Source organism: Staurois parvus, unplaced genomic scaffold (assembly GCF_062004578.1).
Source record: "Staurois parvus isolate SC_StPar_1 unplaced genomic scaffold, SC_StPar_1.0 ptg000572l, whole genome shotgun sequence".
NCBI lineage: Eukaryota > Metazoa > Chordata > Amphibia > Anura > Ranidae > Staurois > Staurois parvus.
In genome coordinates, this window is record NW_028318368.1 from 6,830,854 (window position 1) to 6,853,311 (window position 22,458).

At 42.3% G+C, this 22,458-nt stretch overlaps 2 protein-coding genes across 5 annotated transcripts in view; one reads left to right on the plus strand and one right to left on the minus strand.

Moving 5' to 3' along the window:
• LARP7 (La ribonucleoprotein 7, transcriptional regulator) overlaps positions 1 to 18,112 on the minus strand; it is a 59,349-nt gene extending 41,237 nt beyond the window's left edge. The window contains exons 1-6 of one of the 4 annotated variants that reach the window (XM_089691843.1): positions 18,020 to 18,105; positions 12,853 to 12,906; positions 12,363 to 12,578; positions 6,242 to 6,342; positions 4,811 to 4,894; positions 1,112 to 1,276 (exon numbers count right to left, since the gene is read on the minus strand). In XM_089691843.1, the coding sequence (XP_089547969.1) occupies positions 1,112 to 1,276; positions 4,811 to 4,894; positions 6,242 to 6,342; positions 12,363 to 12,570 (558 nt within the window). In that variant the 5' untranslated portion in view covers positions 12,571 to 12,578; positions 12,853 to 12,906; positions 18,020 to 18,105. Of the gene's footprint in view, positions 1 to 1,111; positions 1,277 to 4,810; positions 4,895 to 6,241; positions 6,343 to 12,362; positions 12,579 to 12,852; positions 12,907 to 17,953 lie in introns of all 4 variants that reach the window. The other 3 variants (XM_089691844.1, XM_089691845.1, XM_089691842.1) reach the window with 3 other exon arrangements.
• A 203-nt stretch (positions 18,113 to 18,315) lies between these two features.
• ZGRF1 (zinc finger GRF-type containing 1) overlaps positions 18,316 to 22,458 on the plus strand; it is a 145,639-nt gene continuing 141,496 nt past the window's right edge. The window contains exon 1 of the mRNA XM_089691846.1: positions 18,316 to 18,390. The gene's annotated coding sequence lies outside the window, so the exon portion shown is untranslated. The remainder of the gene's footprint in view (positions 18,391 to 22,458) is intronic.

Here is a 22,458-nt window from a genome sequence, read left to right on the forward strand (position 1 = left end):
GACTGGTGCTTCCCAGGGTGTGCCCCCTACCTGTCCCCCTCCCGTGACTTCCCCCCCCTCTCGTGACACTTCCCCCTCCTGTCCTGCTGTCTCCTCTCGTGACACTTCCCCCTGTCCAGCTGCCCCCCGCCTGGCCCCCAATTTTTTAGCTGGCTCCTAGATTAAAAGAATATTTGTCAAGCCCTGAATTAAGTTATCAAAGAATACCTGTCTCTGTGCTCACCTATGCAATGTAGGCAGATTATGGCAGGTGGGGGGGGGGCAGCGTGAGGCAGCAGTGTTCTACATAGAAAATATCACAGTGCCCTCCTTCAGTATGTCTTTTAAGAGCCTTCAGCCCTGATGTAGGCAGTGATCAGGTTCTTGGGAGCAGCCACGTAAACATCAAATGAGATGGATATCCCAGGGCAGGCTGTTTTTGCACGCAGGTTTCATAGGCAATACCCACATATGATGATGAGCCTCTATGATTGAAAGAACCAAAATCCAGTAAATAAAAAAGGTGGGTCAAGGACAGTCAGGCTGGAGAGAAAAAAAAGCTAGATGATGCTGGATGTCCTCTAGAAAAGAAATGAGGCAGGTTTTGTCTGACTTGCTGCAGTTTTTAATGCACATTGTGAAAAGCTCACAGTGTGCAGTGAAATCACAGTAAGCAATTTCAATGCAGGAGAGGAGCCTGTAAATCTGTGCAAGACTGAAATTAAGGCTGGAGTTCAGCTTTAATATTTCCAATCAAATTTACCATGTCACTCAATTCCTTAAAAGACAAAAGGGGCTGTATATGCTTTTTGAAATAAAGCCTCTCTGCATTCTACTCTTTTCATGGACTTGATTTGTGTACACGTATGGGATTTACTACTCTAGCAAAGCTGAGAAGTCAACAATTAGGAGAAGGCATGGTTGCATGCTATTCCCGAGCAGCAGCATTTGTTGGCATTTCTGGTAAGGATCATACTCACACCGGAAGCCACTTACTTAGGGAAAAAAGAAAAACAGCAGGTTTTGCTGACTAATATGTGCCAGATTTATTTACTGTTGAGGGAGTTAATTCTCACTGTTGAGGGAGCTAATTAATTGACAAAGCAAGATCTAATAAAAGGAGAAGCATTACCTCAATGGCTTTAGCAGCCTGTACTTGATTCTCAAACTCAATAAATGCAAATCCTTTTGGGTCACCTGTGGATTTGTATCTGGGAATGCTGATATAGACAACCGTTCCACATTTACCAAAAACACGATCAATCCAGCTGTGGGTAACATTCTTGGGAAGTAGTTCCTGAGAATAGAAAGCAACACATGAAAACAAACTAGTATTCAGCAAAACCAAGTAAAACAGTAGGAACAGTTTGAAATATACTTGATGGCAATGGCAGCTTACCAGCCCTTGGATTTGAATTTGTTTTAATTTTATACCCATTGATCTGGCCTTGGCAAATATGAAATGGAGGGTTATTTTATTTCCAAGCAATCCTCTGAACTACTAATTCCCCCACCCCCTAAGTAATGGAGATGAAGAGGAAGACAGGTTTGTATAGTGTGACATGGTTGCCAAACAAATACAGTACAGTGAATGAGCACGGTCGCTAGAGTTGTGAAATTTGCAGGATCACAATGTGAAAAGTAAAAGGACAAAAAAAAACAAAAAAAAAACAAATGCAGCCACCACATCTAAGGATTGGTAACCTTCAATATATTACATTTTTGTTGTTGGGTTTACAAACTACTTAAAGCGGAGTCCAGCTGAAAAAAAATGAAAAAGGCAGCAGCTACAAAAACTGTAGCTGCTGACTTTTAAAATACAGCCACTTACCTGTCCCTTGGTCCAGCGGTGTCCTCACCACGGCCGGGTGCCCACCGCACATGCGTGAGAAGCGCTGCGCTTTGTGAATGGCTCCGTAGTCTTCCGGGACCTCTCACATGTCCCAGTAGACTACGGGGAGCAAAGGGGGGAGGGGGGTGAACAACTTCTGCTTCCGATCGCCTTAGGCAATCGCAGCGGAAGTGGGAGCGGGTACCTGTCAAATTTGGGTACTTGCAAGCCCCCCCCCCCCCCCCAAAGGTGCCAATCCTTCATGGAGAGCAGGGGACAAAGACTTAAAGCGGAACTTCCTCTTTTGGGTGTAGCTTCGCTTTAAAGTGGTTATAAACCCTCACATATACCCAGTGAAGTGACTGGCCTCAGGTGACACAGAAATTAAACAAATACTCCTAAGCAAGGTTGTATCTGTTTATCTGCAGCCGTCTTTCCTCTACATCCTTTCAAAGTGCAGAGTTTATACAGGACCTCTCACTAAAAAGTAGAGGGTGGGGAGCTGCAACTGCACACTGCACAAAAGCTCTGAGAGCTGGTTGAAGGGAAGGGACACAGCCCCTTCACACTGCTCACAGAAACAGAGCAGAGCCTGTCAATCTACTGGAGCTCCCTCCCGCCATCATTTTTCACTTGGTGTCAAGAAAACTCCTCAGAAGTGACTCATGCTGATAGTAGATGAAGGAGGCAGCAGACAGAAATGACAATTAGTACTCTGAATTGAGTTAAGTACACACCATAAGGGGATATGCTTTGTTCATATTTCATGTCTGAGGTTTACAACCAAATACTTTACATACAATAGAGACATCAAAGCAGAGCTCCACCCAAAAGACAACCTCACCCCTCCTCTACCTAACTTGGCATGTCATTTTGCATCCCCCCCCCCTTCCAAGGCGATCCAAGCAGAAGTTCTTTTCCCCCCCCTCCCTCCCCGCAGTCTTCTGGGACAAGTTACTGGTCCTAGAAGACTGCTGGACCAGAGCAGCTCGAACATGCACAGTGGGCAGCTGACTGTGAAGCCGAAAGTAGGATGCTGGTTCCGGGAACCCGGAGACTAGTGAAGAACTAGGCTGTTTGAGAGCAGCGCTGGATCCTTGGACAGGTAAGTGTCCATTTATTAAAAGTTAGCAGCTACAGGATTTGTAGCTGCTGACTTTTTTTATTTTTTCTATAGCGAGCCACAGCCTGCACCTGTTGTGGATTGATCTGGATTGTTTGCCTGAGCGGTATACCTCTGTTCTTTACATTTCATCAATAGCCAGCAGCCTCATTTTCTATAACTCTGAGAATGCAAAAATTGCACTGGCCTTGTAAATCACACTTTCTTCTGGAAAATATCACTTGTTTGTCTTTTATAGACCATGGTGCATATGGAATTTACTGAGATTTAATTTAATGTTCAGCCAAAGAAGTGTCTAAAGAACTGAAAATACAGCTGCCAAAGTAAAACGTTGGAAGGTTAATGGGAGTAAAAAAGCCCACACACAGATAGTGGGAGTATTAAATACCCTTGCATCAGTGGGAGTAAAATATGCCTTTTGTTGGTGGACAGCGTTTGTAAAAAAAAAAATGCCCCTGTATCTTGTGTCAGTGGGGTTAGAAATGCCCTGACAAAAAAACCTCTGCAATGGTGGTCAGTGGGGGCAAAAAAATCCTTGCTTTGGGTGCCGAGTAGGACTAATAAATTCACTAGCACTGGTAGCTGGTAGTCAGCATGAGTAATAATTTGCATCTGTTCCATTGGACTGAGCAACAGGCCATAATTTGGAGACCTGTGATCTATCTTAAACGATAATTTAGTATTAGGGCTTTTTTCTATCAGAGAATAGGTGCAGATACTCACTCATTTCCACCCCCCCCCCATCAAATTGTGGGTGTGGTCAAAGCTCAAAACAGCATATTGTTTAAGGTTCAGGAATGCGTAATGCACAAAGTAAAGGACTCAGGAAGGAATACCACTTAGGGCACAGGACTGTGCATCCCACAGGGAGCAGGAGTGGGTAACACAGACCAGTGTATAACCAAACATTACTCCCCCCCCACCCCAGTACAGAGATCCCCCCCCTCCCCACAGTACAGTACTATTAGACATTGGGGGGTTTAACAAAAGGGAAATATGCCAATTATGTTGTGTGAATATCAGCACATTTTCCATGTGCTAAATGAACAATGTCATTACACTTCTAGGTGTTGTTGTGCCAACCATGCCAAATCATGCAACAAATTATTGCGATGTCATGTGAAATATATATAGTACAAAAAATGCTACAGACAGGACAGTTACTTACAGTCTCTGGCCATCTCTGGTATCCGTCACCAGTCTCTGGCCGTCTTTGGCATCCTGCCACCAGTCTCTGACCGTCTCTGGCATCCTGCCACCAGTCTCTGACCGTCTCTGGCATCCTGCCACCAGTCTCTGACCGTCTCTGGCATCCTGCCACCAGTCTCTGACCGTCTCTGGCATCCTGCCACCAGTCTCTGACCGTCTCTGGCATCCTGCCACCAGTCTCTGACCGTCTCTGGCATCCTGCCACCAGTCTCTGACCGTCTCTGGCATCCTGCCACCAGTCTCTGACCGTCTCTGGCATCCTGCCACCAGTCTCTGACCGTCTCTGGTATCCTGCCACCAGTCTCTGACCATCTCTGGCATCCTGCCACCAGTCTCTGACCATCTCTGGTATCCTGCCACCAGTCTCTGACCATCTCTGGTCTCCTGCCACCAGTCTCTGACCATCTCTTGTATCATGCCCATTGTCTTTGACGATTTCCTGTGCTGTGTCTCTGATACTGAATATTCACTGAATTTTATGTACAGCCCTTTGATGATGCTGAGGACCGCATTTGAGGCCCCCATATCAAGAAAGTTGACCACCATGGTCTATGTCCTTGTGTATTGCTGTACACAATTTACTTAGTTCCCACTTCAATATGAATATATAAAACAAAATTATCAATAACCATATACTCTTTAAAAGTAGAAGAGTTGGAACCACTTACTGCATATACAGTACGGTCATCCACATCCTCAGGTTTGTCCCCAAGTGGAAGCCTTCTCCTGATTTTTGTATTTTCTAAATTCATCTTGAAAAGAAAAAAAGAATTAGATCTGCTTTTGTTTGGATGGTATCTTTGCATTTCAAATACATACACTCACGGGTACACCATGCTAGTTCCAGGAAAATACCCACCACACCATTACACCACTACCACCACCAGCCTTTACTGTTGATACAAGGCAGGATGGATCCGTGCTTTCATGTTGTTTATGCCAAATTCTGACTCTACCATCTGAATGTTGCAGCTGAAATCAAATGCCCATTCTCCTCCGACATCAATAAGGTATATCCATGTACACAATTGCTACTCACTGGACATTTTCTTTTTTTTTGGACCATTCTCTGTAAACCCTAGGGATGGTTGTGTGTGAAAATCCCAGTAGATCAGCAGTTTTTTAAAAATACTCAGACCAGCCCATCAGGCACCAACAACCATGCCACATTCAAAGTCACTTAAATCCCCATTCTGATGCTCAGTTTGAACTTCAGCAAGTCGTTTTCACCATATCTAGATGCCTACATGCAGTGAGTTTCTGCCATGTGATTGGCTGATTAGCAATTTGCTTTACTGAGCAATTGAACAGGTGTATAGTGGCTGGTGAGTGTATAAAATGGCCATGTGCTATGCTTAGCAAGCACCTCTGTGCTTGCTGGGATACCATAAAATCTGGGGCAGTATGATTTACAAACAGCAACCAGCCTCCCCAACCAGTAATGAGGCATGTAAGGAAGGGAAGGCCAGAACTGGCAACCAAAGGAGATAGTCTGTACATGCATATAAGAACACCCCAAGTTTTCTATTGTCCTGGAATACATTGCAGAAAATCAGATTATAAGTAGCAGTGTTATATACTGTTAAGACACATATGTTTACAGAAATACTGTCAAGTTACCCATGTAAGATCCCATCCCAAACCAGTTATACACACACCTTACTAGTTAGCATTAAAATCCCTGGTTCAGCTGGGGTCAGATGATGGGAGGAGAGGGTCATGTAATAATGGTCAGGTCTAGCCATTGGCTAGGTCACGTGTTCCCCCATACCTGTTTCACTGGGTAATGCTGCCAATGGTGACAGTGGGGTGAATTTATAAAAGGCAAATAGACTGTGCAATTTGAAAGTGCAGTTGCAGCAGAGCTTAGTAAATGAGGGGAAAAACTGCTGACTTCCATTGCCGAATCATATACAAGCACAAATGCTGTTTTTTTTTTTTCTTGTATGTGATTGGGTATTCTTTACAAAAATAAGCTTCATCTCATTTACGAAGCTCTGGAGCAACTTCACTAGCAAAATGCACAGTCTATTTGTCTTTAGTAAATCAACCCCAATGTCTCTTTCAGGACATGAATTAGTTATAAGAAACCTACTCACCTCCACAACTAAAGAATTCTTGACAGCTCTGGCAATAAGTTTAGTATCTGTAGTCAGTTTCTTCATCTTATTAAATGAGGCCAGTAGAGAAATATCAATAACTGGAAAAAAAAACAATTATAGAAGACATACTATTATTGCAGTGTTCATAATTATCTATGTGTTCTATTAGTTTAATCCTGTTTGGTACATTTTAGAAACAATTTTCATATAACGAGGAATGTAAAAAAGTAACATATAGATGAAAATTCACCATTTTTCAGAAAGTTTGCTTCTGATGGAATAATTTAAGATGACTGTGTAGTCTGTAAATTACCGTAATCTGGCATACTATCAAGTGAGATGATGGAAGCTCAGTGGATGTAGTTTATGCGGTACATTATCAAATGTTTTAATAAAATCAAGATAAACATTTTATTATGCACACTGCTGCCAGACTTACCTACCTTACCAACCGCTCAGTGTCCGCTGCCCCTTTCTGCCAATCCCTGCACTGGCTTCTGATTGCCCAGCAAATTAACAAAGCTATTCACAACTCTGCCCCGAGCTATATCACCAGTCTCCAAATATCACCCAAACCATTCTCCCCGCTCCTCTCATGATCTCCTGCTCTCAAGCTCTATGTCTCCTCCTCCCATGCTCGTCTCCAGGTCTTCGCCAGAGCCTCTACCATCCTCTGGAACGCTCTACCTCGATCTGTCTGGCTATCCCCTACAATGGTTGCCTTTGGGTGATCCCTGAAAACTCCTCTCTTCAGGGAAGCCCATCACACCTACATTTAAACATCACTTCCATCAGCTCATCCCCCACAGTTGTAACCTTTTGTACCACTTGCCCCACTCCATTTGATTGTAAGCTCTTATGAACAATGCCCTCTTAATCCTCTTGTATTTTATTGTATTGTAACTTTACGGTCTTCCTCTATATTGTAAAGTGCTGAGCAAACTGTTGGCGCTGTATAATAATAATAAATGTTTAAATGATTTAGTAACATGTCATCTATATTTAGGGTCATTAGGCAGCATCCACAGCTCACCCCCTTATTCCCAACTGTTACAGTGGGTGGGGTTCTTCTCCCCTCACTTGTCACAATTTAAAAGCAGCGTAGATGTGCAGGGGCTCTGCCTGCACAACTGTGTATCATTCACAGGAATCAGTGAATGAAAAAACGACAAGTTCCGTTCACCACCACGGCAGACAGATCTGCAGTTTGAATGAACTGCAGGCAAGTGGATAAGCATACCCATAGTTTTTTCACAATGTCTACAGCTCAGGAAATGTCTGCCTGTACAGAGGCACAAGAAGAGAGCTCTAGGCAGTGTGCACAGGAGGCCAGCATTACAGCCACGATCCACTGATTGCAGGTGCAAGGCTCTTTTACCTGCAAACATGTGTGCATTTATTATTTTTTTTCAATAAGTGAACTTAGACAATAATCTATAAAAAAGGCCTGTTGGAGTTGATGAAAATAATATGTACATGGATAGGAAACTGGTTACATGTCCAGAGAGTAGTGACAAAGGACTCATTCCCTGAAAGGTCTAAAGTTGCGAGTGGTGTGCCCTTGGGATGAGTGGTTTGTCTTGGGGTTAATTCTGTTCAATTTGTTTATTAATGATATAAAGAAGGGGTATTGAATTAAAATTCACTGAGGTCAGTAAATGTTCTTTGAGCAGAAGTATTAATCACATATTTGGTTCTTAATGGCACCTCGGTACATTGGCAAACGTGGCTTGAAAAATGTGGTATGTATTTCAAAATGAAGAATTAAAGAGTTGTTTGGCCACAGTAATAGTAAACAGGTTGTTGAAAATCTAAGATGGAATTTTAGGACACAAAACGTACCAACTGTGAAGAATGGTGGTGGAAATGGTATAATATGGGGTTGCTTTGCTACTTCAGTTCGGGCAGCTTGAAATAGTCAAGCCAACTGTAAATTATGAGTGCTTGATAAGAATGTCAGGTCATCTATGCAAAAACTGAACCTGATCCACAAATCACTCTTTCAACATAATCATAAACCAAAGCACACTAACAAAATCACCAAATAATGGTTCAAAAAAAAAAAAAAAAATGGTGGATTATAGACTGCCTAACCAAAATCCTGATTTAACTCATATTAAAATGTTGTGTGGCAATATCAAAATGTGCAGTTCATGTAAAGAAACCAGCAAATATCTTGCAACTGCATGAAATTTGCATGGAAAAAGTGGTCAAAAATGTCACATTGACATTAAGACTGGTGGGCAGTTTAAAAAAAAAAAAAAAAAATCACTAGAAAAAGTAGTTTCTGCTAAAGGGAGCAATACCAGTTTCTTAGGTGAAAAATAATTTTCCACAGTAAACAATTACATCCATTTGTATTCTTGTTGAATAAAAAACAGAAAAGAAAAATTTTCTTAGTGGTGTTCATTCAAGTATATCGTCATTATATGCAGACACTGTTTGGATGTAAGCTCTGATCATATTTTGGAATCCAAACATACCCATTCGATAAAAGCCAGACAGGCTGCTGTACACACAGATCGATTCTCAGCCATTTGTACCAGCCTTAACCCCTTGACGCCAGCCACAAGCAAATTTGTGGCCTCACGAAACTGGGCTTTTTTCTGTGGGGCCGCTAATTTGCATACCTGTCTTTCTACTGGGAGTGTGCCGCAAGGGGTAGTCACTGAGAACCTCAGGTCCTGTTCTCACGATCGGGACCCGGAACTCCCGATTCTGGGTCACCTATTGCTGTGATAGCCTCTGATTGGCTATTACAGTGGTCAGTCACTGTGAAGCCCACCCTCCTTGTTTTCTCTCTCTGAATGGAGGAGAGCGATACATTGTAACTCTCTCTGTCCTTTCAGAGAGGAAAAAAAAAAGTGTGTGTTAAAAATATATATAAATAAAAATAATAATAAAAAGATAAATATACCTAGATCAGTGCCATGGTTAGTGTTTGGATCAAGGTCAGGGTCAAGGTCAGTATTATTTTTGTCAGAATCTTTTTTTTTTCTAAATGTTTAAATTAGAATCTGTGTCAGTTAGTGCCAGGATTAAAAAAAAAAAAAAAAAAAAAAGCAAAAAGGCACACTATTGTTTCTGGGTTGTACAATGGGTACAAACAACAACTAACATACACATGTGGTATACATGTGGTATAGCTGCAATTGTCAGGAGCAGTAGAAATTATTTTGGATTATTCTTTGGTGGTTGGTTATGGCAGCAGCAAGAAATAAACAGCTAAATTAAAAAAAAAGATTTTTTTTTACTATTTTGGGTCAGTTTTCCTTTGATAATAAAAAACAAAAAAATCTGGGAGATATCCATTACCATTTACCACCAAATGAAAGCCCAATTTGTCCCGAAAAAAACAAGGTATAATCCACCTGCATGCACAAAGTAGTTGTGATGATATGTATGATTTTGCTAACACATTTCAAAGTTGCAAAATTGTGCTTAGGCTTTAAGACCTGTTTTACCCTTAGGCATGAAGAGGTTAAGGAATAAAGTTAGAACAGGAAGACCAGTACGTGAGCCAGCTTAAGGGCTGGTTCACATAACATGCAGTCCACTGCGTTTTTGATCATGAAAAATGCATGCACAGTGTTCAATGTATTCCAATGGTCCTAGTTTATGCCAGTGCAGTCAACAAAAGAAGAACATGCTACATTTTTTCTGTATAGAACGCATCTGGAAAGTTGCTAAACGCATCAAACCCCCACCTGAACACAAAGGAAATGCATCAAAAATGCACATGTCCTCAACTGAGATGAAGCACAAAAAAAAAAAAAAAAAAAAAGGGGGAAAACACACCAGAACACATCAAAATGCACCTAAGCATATAAACGACACATACAAAACCACAGTCGAAACACAGAAATTGTGGTGTGAACCGGCCTTAAAAGAGTCAAGCCAGTTACAGTCAGTGTACGGACACTTTAAAAAGGCCAAATGGAAGGGCATATCAAGTCCCTTGGATGGGCCTCTCTCTGCTACAGTCAGGTCCATAAATATTGGGACATCGACGCAATTCTAACATTGTTGGCTCTATACACCACCACAATGGATTTGAAATGAAACGAACAAGATGTGCTTTAACTGCAGACTGTCAGCTTTAATTTGAGGGTATTTACAGCCAAATCAGGTGAACGGTGTAGGAATTACAACAGTTTGCATATGTGCCTCACACTTGTTAAGGGACCAAAAGTAATGGGACAATTAGCTTCTCAGCTGTTCCATGGCCAGGTGTGTGTTATTCCCTCATTATCCCAATTACAATGAGCAGATAAAAGGTCCAGAGTTCATTTCAAGTGTGCTATTTGCATTTGGAATCTGTTGCTGTCAACTATCAAGATGAGATCCAAAGAGCTGTCACTATCAGTGAAGCAAGCCATCATTAGGCTGAAAAAACAAAACAAACCCATCAGAGAGATAGCAAAAACATTAGGCGTGGCCAAAACAACTGTTTGGAACATTCTTAAAAAGAAGGAATGCACCGGTGAGCTCAGGAACACCAAAAGACCCGGAAGACCACGGAAAACAACTGTTGTGGATGACCAAAGAATTCTTTCCCTGGTGAAGAAAACACCCTTCACAACAGTTGGCCAGATCAAGAACACTCTCCAGGAGGTAGGTGTATGTGTGTCAAAGTCAACGATCAAGAGAACACTTCACCAGAGTGAATACAGAGGGTTCACCACAAGATGTAAACCATTGGTGAGCCTCAAAAACAGGAAGGCCAGATTAGAGTTTGCCAAACGACATGTAAAAAAGCCTTCACAGTTCTGGAACAACATCCTATGGACAGATGAGACCGAGATCAACTTGTACCAGAGTGATGGGAAGAGAAGAGTATGGAGAAGGAAAGGAACTGCTCATGATCCTAAGCATACCACCTCATCAGTGAAGCGTGGTGGTGGTAGTGTCATGGCGTGGGCATGTATGGCTGCCAATGGAACTAGTTCTCTTGTATTTATTGATGATGTGACTGCTGACAAAAGCAGCAGGATGAATTCTGAAGTGTTTCGGGCAATATTATCAGCTCATATTCAGCCAAATGCTTCAGAACTCATTGGCGTCGCTTCACAGTGCAGTTGGACAATGACCCAAAGCATACTGCAAAAGCAACCAAAGAGTTTTTTAAGGGAAAGAAGTGGAATGTTATGCAATGGCCAAGTCAATCACCTGACCTGAATCCGATTGAGCATACATTTCACTTGCTGAAGACAAAACTGAAGGGAAAATGCCCCAAGAACAAGCAGGAACTGAAGACAGTTGCAGTAGAGGCCTGGCAGAGCATCACCAGGGATGAAACCCAGCGTCTGGTGATGTCTATGCGTTCCAGACTTCAGGCTGTAATTGACTGCAAAGGATTTGCAACCAAGTATTAAAAAGTGAAAGTTTGATTTATGATTATTCTGTCCCATTACTTTTGGTCCCTTAACAAGTGGGAGGCACATATGCAAACTGTTGTAATTCCTACACCGTTCACCTGATTTGGATGTAAATACCCTCAAATTAAAGCTGACAGTCTGCAGTTAAAGCACATCTTGTTTGTTTCATTTCAAATCCATTGTGGTGGTGTATAGAGCCAAAAATGTTAGAATTGTGTCAATGTCCCAATATTTATGGACCTGACTATGTACAAAGCTACAGTATATTATATGTACTGGGCAAGTTCTCTACAGGCAGAGAAAACAAACTGGCAACAAGTCTCCAAACGGTTCCAGATAGTGTGCAATTCAATAAATGAATACTAATGTAACTATCAAAAGTGCGCACATTCAAGCCAGAATATGTGATAGGATAGATGTAGCTAGGTGGCAGAGGAAGCACAGCACAGGCTATCGGGGATTGAAAAGGCAACTGCATGCACGCATTATTTTTCAATATGTATATGAGTGAAAATAGGATCATGAAGCTTCAAATTTTTTTTATAAATATTTACCCTGTATGACAGCTAAAGCAACAGTTAGGCACAGACCAAGATATCCACAAATATGTTATGACATTTTAGGAACTTTTTAGCTGTTTAATTATGCAGTTACAGCAAGATTATTGATCACTGTTAGATATCCTTTAAATCCCCAAAACATGTGGCATGGGAATAAACAAATTGCACAATAGGACTCACAGCCATCTCTGGATTTCTCAATCTGCTCCCGCAGGAAGCGATCCTTGTGAAGGTTAACATCACCAAACCAGAAGTCCACCTGCTTGGCAATGTCAGCCAGCAGTTGTTTTACCCGAGAGCGTTTCTTTTTCTCCCGTTCCTTCCTTGTCTCTGTGCTTTCATCTTCTTTCCCCTTGCTCCTTGGTGTGTCCATTTCCATATCAGCCATCCTGGTAACTAAACAAACACACAAATTACAATACGGAATGACATCGGTTTTTAAAAAATAAATGAATGAATGAAATCTCAGTTGCATCCTGAGTACCATAATCATCTGTTGGGAGATTTAGCAATTCACATATCTGGGGAATTAAGGCAAAATAGCTCAGCAGCTGAACATGAACCATACGGAACTTTCAGTCGATTGCAATTTCATGGATCAATATGTAAACAATTCCTGCCAAAATAGAGGCTGACATGGTTTCATTTTGTTTTTACTTAAAACAGTTACCTTTCAGAGATCTGTTTTTTTTTCACTTTGCCATGAACGTCTATTTCTATTGATCTGTCACAAAAAAAAAAAGGGAGAAAGGGTGAAAAATGTTCTGTGACAATAACATTAAAATGTCCAAGGGTGTAAATGCTTTCTATAGGCAGAGTCTACCTTTACTTACTCCTTTTTTAAAAGGTGCAGGCTTGAAAGTCATCATCCTGATCCTCTACTTACTAGAAAGCTGTATGCTTTTTTCAGTTAGGACCTCCCAACCTTTAAGGGCCCCTAAGTTAAGGCTTGCCTGAACCTTAAAGTAGAAGTATGGGAATAAAACAAACACCCATACTTACCTCCATGACACAGCTCAGTCTTTTTCTTAACAAAGTGGCTACTGAAGAGCCACAAAACACATCAATGGTGTTTTAACCTGTTTTTATAATCAATAAATACCAACCTTCTTTAAGAATCCACTTGGAAGCACTTTTTTTATTGAATGGATATCTGCTGACCACAAACTGGTTCCATTTTTGGACCTTATTCTTTCTACCATTGTTCACCAGATTTGATTGCAACCTAGCACGGTGCAAGAATTTCTGGAAAACCCAGACAAGCATTGAATGCAACTGTCCACAATCTGCATGGAGACAGCATTATTCTCCACATGTGCTTGACCCTAGGACAGGTATCCAGCAACCTTATGAATGTGAGTATATGCCTACTACACTTTTTGCCATACTTTTCTCAAATGGGTCTTGTGAACATTATCGAGGAGTTCCTCTGGCTCATCATGTCACATTGCTGGTGGGCAAGGGTCAAAAACATGGATGAACTACCCCACTTCCCCCCGGATGCCAGTATGAAATTAGCCAAAAGTAAAGGAAATCTGTCCAATGGGACACAAATCACAAAAACTGATATTATTATTATTAATAATAATAATCAGGATTTATACAATGTATCTCCAACAATTTATATATCAACAGTTTGTGCAGAGCTTTACAATACAAAGGGAGACAGTATAGTTACAGACAACAGGGTTAGGAGGGCCCTGCTCGTTAGAGCTTACAAGGTGGGGCAACTGGTACAAAATGTAATAACTGGTAGGGATGAGCTGATGGAAGAAGTAAAGCGGAACTAAACCCATTGATTTCATGGTTTCAAAAAACAGTTACATTCCCTGCGCCAACTGTCATATTTGCTTGTGTCCTCAACCAAACTGTAAAACCATCAAATGGTTGTAGACATAACTGATCACATGTGCTGCACTCTGGCAGTTACAGACTGAAAAGAGGCTAAGATGGCAGCTTCCTTGTCTGAAAAGAATAGGAGGGTTTAGTTTTGCTTTAAAAGTTCAGTTGTCAGGTGAAGGCGGGATAGGCTTCCCTGAACATATGAGTTTATTACGTACTATTGGATTATTGGACTTTACTAGTACAAAGAAGGCAGACACATGTATCTATACATGTGTCTGCCCTCTTTGTACCATTAAAGTCCAACAATAATTTGGGTTTTGTGTTGTATATTTTTTGGATGTGTTAGCAGCCATAGTTTTCACATATACACTATATTACCAAAAGTATTGGGACACCCCTCCAAATCATTGGATTCAGGTGTTCCAATCACCTCCATGGCCACAGGTGTATAAAATCAAGCACCTAGGCATGCAGACTGCTTCTACAAACATTTGTGAAAGAATGGGTCGCTCTCAGGAGCTCAGTGAATTCAAGCGTGGTACCATGATAGGTTGCCACCTGTGCAATATGTCTATCCGTGAAATTTCCTTGCTACTAAATATTTCACGGTCATCTGTTATTGGTATTATAACAAACTGGAAGCAACTGGGAACAACAGCAACTCAGCCATGAAGTGGTAGGTCACGTAAAATGAGTGGGGTCAGCGTATGTTGAAGCGCACAGTGCGCAAAAGTCGCCAACTGTCTGCAGAGTCAATAGCTAAAGACCTCCAAACTTCACGTGGCCTTCAGATTACAACAGTGCGTAGACAGCTTCATGGAATGGGTTTCCATGGCCAAGCAGCTGCATCCAAGCCTTACATCACCAAGTGCAATGCAAAACATTAGATGCAGTGGTGGAAAGCACACCTCCACTGGACTCTAGAGCAATGGAGATGTATTCTCTGGAGTGATAAATCACGCTTCTCTGACTGGTAATCCCATGGACTTGTCTGGGTTTGGGAGTTGCCAAGAGAATGGTACTGCCTGACTGCATTGTACCATGTGTAATGTTTGGAGGAGGGGGGATTATAGTGAGGGGCTGTTTTTCAGCAGTTGTGCTTGGCCCCTTAGTTCCAGTGAAGGGAACTCTTAAGGTGTCAGCATACCAAGACATTTTGGAAAATTTCATGCTCCCAACTTTGTGGGAACAGTTTGGGGATGGCCCCTTCCTGTTCCAACATGACTGCGCACCAGTGCACAAAGCAAGGTCCATAAAGACATGGATGAGCGAGTTTGGGGTGGAGGAACTTGACTGGCCGACCTCAACCTGCTAGAACACCTTTGGGATGCATTAGAGCAGAGACTGTGAGCCAGGCCTTCTTGTCCAACATCAGTGCCTGACCTCACAAATGCACTTCTGGAAGAATGGTCAAACACTCCTATAGACACACTCCTAAACCTTGTAGACAGCCGTCTCAGAAGAGCTGAAGCTGTTATAGATGCAAAGGGAGGGCCAACTCAATATTGAACCCTACGGACTAAGACTGGGATGCCATTAAAGTTCATGTGAGTGTAAAGGCAGGCATCCCAATACTGTTGGCAATATAGTGTAGAAAGCTTGGGGCAGAGATGCAAACAACATGGCTTTTATCCATTTCCTACTCCATCCTGGACAGGAACAAAAAGCTTAAGATTTTTTTCTTGAGTCGGGAGCGGGTCCACGGTTGTCAGCTACTCGTAAATCGCAGTGTTACAGCAAATTAATCAACTGTTTGTTTTGAAACTGTACATAGGCAGCTTTGTGGTCCAGCATGGACAATGTACAGGCAGTTGTCTGAAGCATGATTACGTGAACCTAATGTATTTGTTTCTGTATACATCCTGAAATATCAGTCTGTGCATTTCCAGGTCTTGCATGACCTAGTTGTTTCCTGAGTAAATAGAAGATCTAAGCACCTACAGTGACATTTTGGCAGTTGCATTAAGCACCCTGGGTGTGTCCACCATTGGGTCAGATGCAAGCATTTCAATTAAGATTGCACAGTAGACTAGACATGCTTTTGGGGCAGAGTTTCCAACTGTCTGTAAATTTATGAACGGATTGCAAATATCATTATTTACAAAATGTCTTTAAGTGTACATTATGGACAGCGGCCACTCATAAAAAATATGGCCGTATCAGCTTTTGAACTGTGCATGTGCAGTTCTGAAGCTGGCAAGGCTCGGCCATCATGGGCCGGTGATGTCATGGCACCTTTTATGAATTGCAGCAGGGTTGGCTGGGGGAGCCGGGATTCAGGAGACAAGATTGGACTGGTGCAGCAGTGGAGAAGAGGAGACAGTGCAGAGCAGACTGAGGTGGTGATGACGACTAAAAGCAGAGGTAGAACAAGTGAGTCACCCAGAGGAGTGTAGTGGACTCCTTTTGAGGAGGTCATTATGACAGTGTTATTCCACCCTCGCCAGTCACCACAGTCTCTGTGGGGGGAGTGAATACACTAAGGCAGTGTTTCTCAATTCCAGTCCTCATGGACCCCCAACAGTTCATGTTTTCAGGATTTCCATTATTTTGCACAGGTGATTTGATCAGTTTCACTGCCTTAGTAATTACCACAGCTGTTTCATCTGAGGGAAATCCTGAAAACATGACCTGTTGGGGGTCCATGAGGACTGGAGTTGAGAAACACTGCACTAAGGTAAGGGGGTACACTGATATTAAAATTCCCAATTATATCAGTAACCCTCCCCTTATCTTAGTGTATTCACTCTGCAGAAAGAGTTCCCGGCATTCCCCTTTACATCAGAGTCTGCAGGTTTCCCCCTTACAGTGCAAGGGGAACTCTGCAGACCCTGATGTAAAAGGAGGGGGAGGGGTTTGGCCCCTTACATCAGAGCTTCCCTTCACACCAGAATCTGCAGAGGGTGGTCTCTGGTCATCAGAGTCCTTCACCCCCCCCCCCATCAGAGTTCCTGGTGTTCCCCTTTACATCAGAGTCTACAGGTTTCCCCCTTACAGTGCAAGGGCGGAACTCTGTGAACCCTGGCATTGATATTAAAATTTCCCCTTACCTTAGTGTATTCACTCTGCAGAGGGTGTTTTCTGCCTCTGGTCACGAGGGTCCCCCCCCCAGAGTTCCTGCTGTCCTCCCTTTACATCAGAGTCTGCAGGGTTCCCCCTTACAGTGCAAGGGGGGAACCTGATGTAAAGGGGGATGGGGGCTCTGTTGATCAGAGACCCCTTACATCAGAGTTTCCCTTCACACCAGAGTTTGCAGCATTCTCCCTTATATCAGAATACATGGATTACATTGACATTAAAGTTTCCCCCCTATATCAGTAATTCTCCCCTACCTTAGTGAATTCAATCTGCAGAAAATGGTCTCTAGAGTAACCCCAACCCCAGAGTTCCCACCATTCCACCTTAAATCAGTGTCCTTAGAGTTTCCCTTTACATCAGAGTCTGCAGGTTTCCCCTCACAGAGCAAAGAGGAACTCACCGGACCCTGATGTAGGGGGGAACTCAGGTGACCATAGATCCCCTTACACTAGAGTTTGCAGCATTCCTTCTTACATCACAGTCCATAGATTTCTCCTTTACATAACATCAGGGTCTGCAGAGTTCTCCTTTGCACTGTAAAAGACAACCCTGTGCTGGGTTACCCTGATGATGTATATGGAGAAATATGTTTTTTGTACCTTAAACACATTGCTAATAGCACTAGCTAAGTGTCTGTAGGTTAAATATTGAGATTTGCACCAGTAGCTTTTCCAAAGTGTCAGTAAAAATGTGGTTCGATCAGCAAATTCCATGAATTGTGTCAGTAAATGACACTTCAGGAGGTTACCAACACTGGTAGTTGTATATCATCCCCCCAGCGGAACCCATACATTTATCCTATAGTGACACTCATCCAGACTGACTACAACACCAGCAATGGCAGCTACCTGGTATACAAAGACCCGACATGTTATGCTATGTTATTACACCCCGAACTCCTCTTCTCTGCTCACCTCGCGCCCACACAGGTCACTCCCTCCGCAAACAAGATTCTACAGAGGAAAGCGCCGGGAAACGTCAACAAGCATGCGACCCACAGCAGCTCAGGACCCCACCTCTCCAAAACCTAGAGCTGTCCTCTGAGTGCCTGTATTTCCATGGTAACCTTACCATGCCAAAGAACCGAAGTCTTCCTACCTACACGCCAAACATGTTTTTCTTACATGTTTAATGTGAATAAAATCCCGACATAAAAAAACAAAGCTAAACGAGCTTCCTCTATCCCCACCATGGTTAGTGACTTCCATAACTTGGCGCAGGAATGTGACGTCCAACGAGCGCGAAGTGCACGAATAGCAGCCTGGTGTGAGGAAAGGTGTTCCAGGTGACATGGTGGTTCTGGGTATACAGGGGGCACTGACTGATATGAGAACACACTGGGATGAATGTTAGAGCCTGGCAAAGGGAAGCACGTGAGAGTGAGGGGCTGAGAGGATAGATGTCCTGATATGAAGCAGGGCACAGAACTCAGCTGTGTGCTATACAGCCTCCTGCACAGCCCTTCACATGAGCCAGAGAGATGACATTGGAGCTGGGGCAATGGCAGTGCTTTACAAGCTGGCCAGTCCACATACACACTGTAGGTACCATAGATTACAGGTGTAATAGATGTATTACTGGTCTCTATGCTATCACTGGTTAGCTGCTGCTGAAAATAGTATATACACTCAAGTCTGATAGAAACTCATACAGAAGTGCCAGTTCCACTAATCCTCTATGTAGAGATTTTATAAAAAAAATCAGGGATACACGTCCTCATGTAGGACATAAACTCCTAGGGGTTGATTTACTCAGACTGGTGCACTCAGAATCTGGTGCGCCTGTGCCTATTAGCCAATCAGCTTCTATCTTCAGATTGTTCATTTAAAAGAGAAGTAAAGCCAAAGCTCTTTTGGCTGTACTTGTCCTGTGGATCACAGGAGTGCAGTTCGTTCTGCGCTTCTGTGACCCGGTTTCAGCTGACAGTGCGCTGAAGTCTGCTGATGTCACTCAGCCGGTCCAGGCTGGGGTAAAATCCCAACTTTAATGTCATGATCCACCCTAGAGTCTGGAGCAGCACCTGGCTCAGCCTCACAGTGAGCTACTGAGAGCCTGAGCCAGCTTCTCCCTCCCCCTCCACAACCCAGTGCTCCAGTGAGTGCTGGTGGGGCAGAGCAGAGAGCGGTGACTGACAGTCACCGCTCTGCTCAGAAAACTCGGCAGTCATGTGATTGCTGAGCTTTCACACTTACCCTTGGTTCACATCTAAGCATTTTCTGCAGCATTTTGCAGAAATGCAGTACAGCCCATTTAACATGATTCCTATGGGACGTGTTGACATCTGTGCGTTTTCACCAGGTGCATTTTTTGGAAAGTGTCCAAAGGGACTTTTTTTTTTTTTACGCAAAAATTTGCATTTTTGGGGCTACGCTGCAGAAAAGCATATATTGTGTTTTTGATGTGTTTTAAATCTGCCTAGCAACAAGAAAAATTAAGATGAAAAACATCTCCCCCGCAATACACATCAAAAACACGTCAAAACGCAATGCAGAAACAGCTCAAACGCAACCTGCATAGGTGTGAACTAGTGGTGCACGGAAATGAAAATTATGGTACTGAAACCGAAAATTCAGAATGCACTTGGCTGAAATCCGTTACCAAAATGTGCAGTTTTTAAAAATTAATTTATATTTTTTGGAAAAAAAATACACTGACTAATACAAAAAAAAATATATGCCCCAATTTTTTTGTAAAATATGAAAGAGGATGTTATGGCGAGTAAATAGATACCCAACATGTCACGCTTTAAAATTGCGCACACTCGTGGAATGGCGTGAAACTGTGGTACTTAAAAATCTCCATGGGTGATGCTTATACAATTTCTACAGGTTAGCAGTGTAAAGTTATAAAGGAGGTCTAGTGTGAGAATTATTGCTCTTGCTCTGATGTTTGTGGCGATACCTCACGTGTGTGGTTTGAACACCGTTTACATATGTGGGCATGGCCTATGTATGCATTCACCACTGCGTGCAAGCACGGGGGGACGGGGGCACGTTAAACTTTTTTTAAAAATGTATTTAATGTTTTTTTTTTTTGCACTGTCCCTTTAAAAAAAATTGTAATCACTTTTATTCTTATCACAAGGAATGCATGCATCCCTTGTGATAGAAATAATTAGTGACAGGTCCTCTTTATTGACCCCACATCTCTCCTCTGCAATGTAAGCATTGGATCAAAAAAAGCATTAATCTAGGGCTTGGAAAAAAAAAATGGCTGGAATCGGAAGTGACATCACTCCGGTCCTCCAAGGGCATAGAGATGAATGGAGGCCATCTTTCCTTCACTAATCTCTATGCACAGCACCAGGATCGTTCGATGGTTTCTCGGGTAAGGCTGAGAACTACCAAGGGGCAGGGTTTTTTCAGCACCTGTATCAGTGGCCGAAGTGTTTTGGCCACCGAAATTTCGGTGCATCCCTAGTGTGAACTGTCATAGAAAGTGTGAACTGTCATAGAAAGTCCACAAAAAACAATCCATAAGCTGTGCTTCGTTCACAGTTTCCTCCACCCTAAGTGTAGGTTCACACCTATGCGGGTTGCCTTTGATGCATTTCTGCATTGCGTTTTTAATGCGTTTTGCATTTTTTTCTTCATTTTTTAAACATTTTTCTTGTTGCAAGGCAGATTATAAACGAAAAACGCATCAAAAACGCAAAACATGCTTTTCTGCAGTGTTCCCATTGAAGTCTATAGAACCATGAGCGTGCGTTCAAAAAAGACCCTTTCCAAAAAAACTGGTGAAAACGCGGAGATGTGAACCTGTCCCACAGGAAATCATGTTAAATGGACTGTACTGCATTTCTGCAAAAATGCAGGAAACGCATAGGTGTGAACCTAGGGTAAGGTGTCTTTTAGACTTGTGTTTGAGTTGTATTTTTAGCTCCCCTAAGCCCTGGTAGTTCAATTTCAAAGCCACAGGTCAGTGTGATTTCATGTGTGACTTGCCTGACATCTGTGTGACTTCATGTACAGATGTCTATGCAAGTTGCAAATGAAATCGCAAATAATAGTGCAGAAAACTTTTCTCCAAATTGATGCGGCTCTGCAAAGTCAGAGTTGCACCACATTGAATGGTTCCATAGGCACAAATAAGGTGTGACTTGTCTATTGATTTGATAGGTACAAATCGTATGACAAGTTGCATCACTGTGAACCAGGGCTTAAAGCAGAACCAAATCCTCCTATCCTTTTCATCCAAGGAAGCTGCCACCTTAGCTTCTGTTTGATCTGCAACTGTCATGGTGCTGCACATGTGATCAGTTATGACACCAGCTGTTTGATGGTTTGACAGTTTGGCTTAGAACAAAAGCAAATGTGACAGTTCGCAATCCCGGCATGCCAGGAATGTAACTTTTTTTTTTAAACTGTTAAAGCAGAACTTATGCAGGCAATAGACGGTTCGTTTATCGGCTGATTTTTCATCCGAAAAACGAAACATCGGTCGTTCTGTTGCCACCAATGATTTTGAAAATTGTCTGTTTTTTCGCAAATTTTCCAGCATGACCGATAAAAGAAATGAGGAGGAACCGCAAAAATCGGCCGATGACATTACCCCACTAACAGTACGAAAATCGTCCAATTATTCTTTCGGACGAAAAATCGGCTGACAAACGAACCGTCTATGGCCTGCCTAAGTCCTATCTTTTGTTAGCCAAGGCGAGAATATCAGATGAATGGTTGTCTGTTTTTTTCTTTTCATGCTAGTCTCATGGAAAATGAATTGGTTACAAAAATTTTCATAAGATAGATTACAACTTCAGAAGTGATGTAGTGTATTGCAATGTATTCTTTTGTTTCTGATCATTCATGGTCTTGGTCACTCAATTTTTTTCGGACAAATACTGTACTGATTAAACTAAAATTATTTGTTCTGTTATTTTAAAAGAAAAATTTTTGTGCTTGTTTCTTTGGATAATTTCTCATGAACGTTTGTGATCGGCTCTCGAAAGATGTGTAGTAACAATCAGAATCATGATCAGACGATTGCTCCAAAAGCTGTATTTTTCATCTGTTTTTCTCATTTAGTCATTACATTCACGGTACATATCAGGAATGTAACTGTTTTATGAAACTGTTAAATTGATTGGTTTAGTTCTGCTTTAAACTGATGGGTTTAGTTCCACATTAACCTGCAAAGTCAACAGACAGGTGTTCACATGCCACTGTAGCAGTGCGCTGCGCTCATGGCAAAAAGTATCGCTTCTGCTCCCCATTAAACGAATGAGGATGTGCCACAAACACACCACCACGTGCAATACATGTGGATGCACAGAACAGTGTAAACATTTGCCAGCACACCATGGATCTTCAGACAAAGTTTGAATCATGTTTTATTGAACAAAGATCACATCACA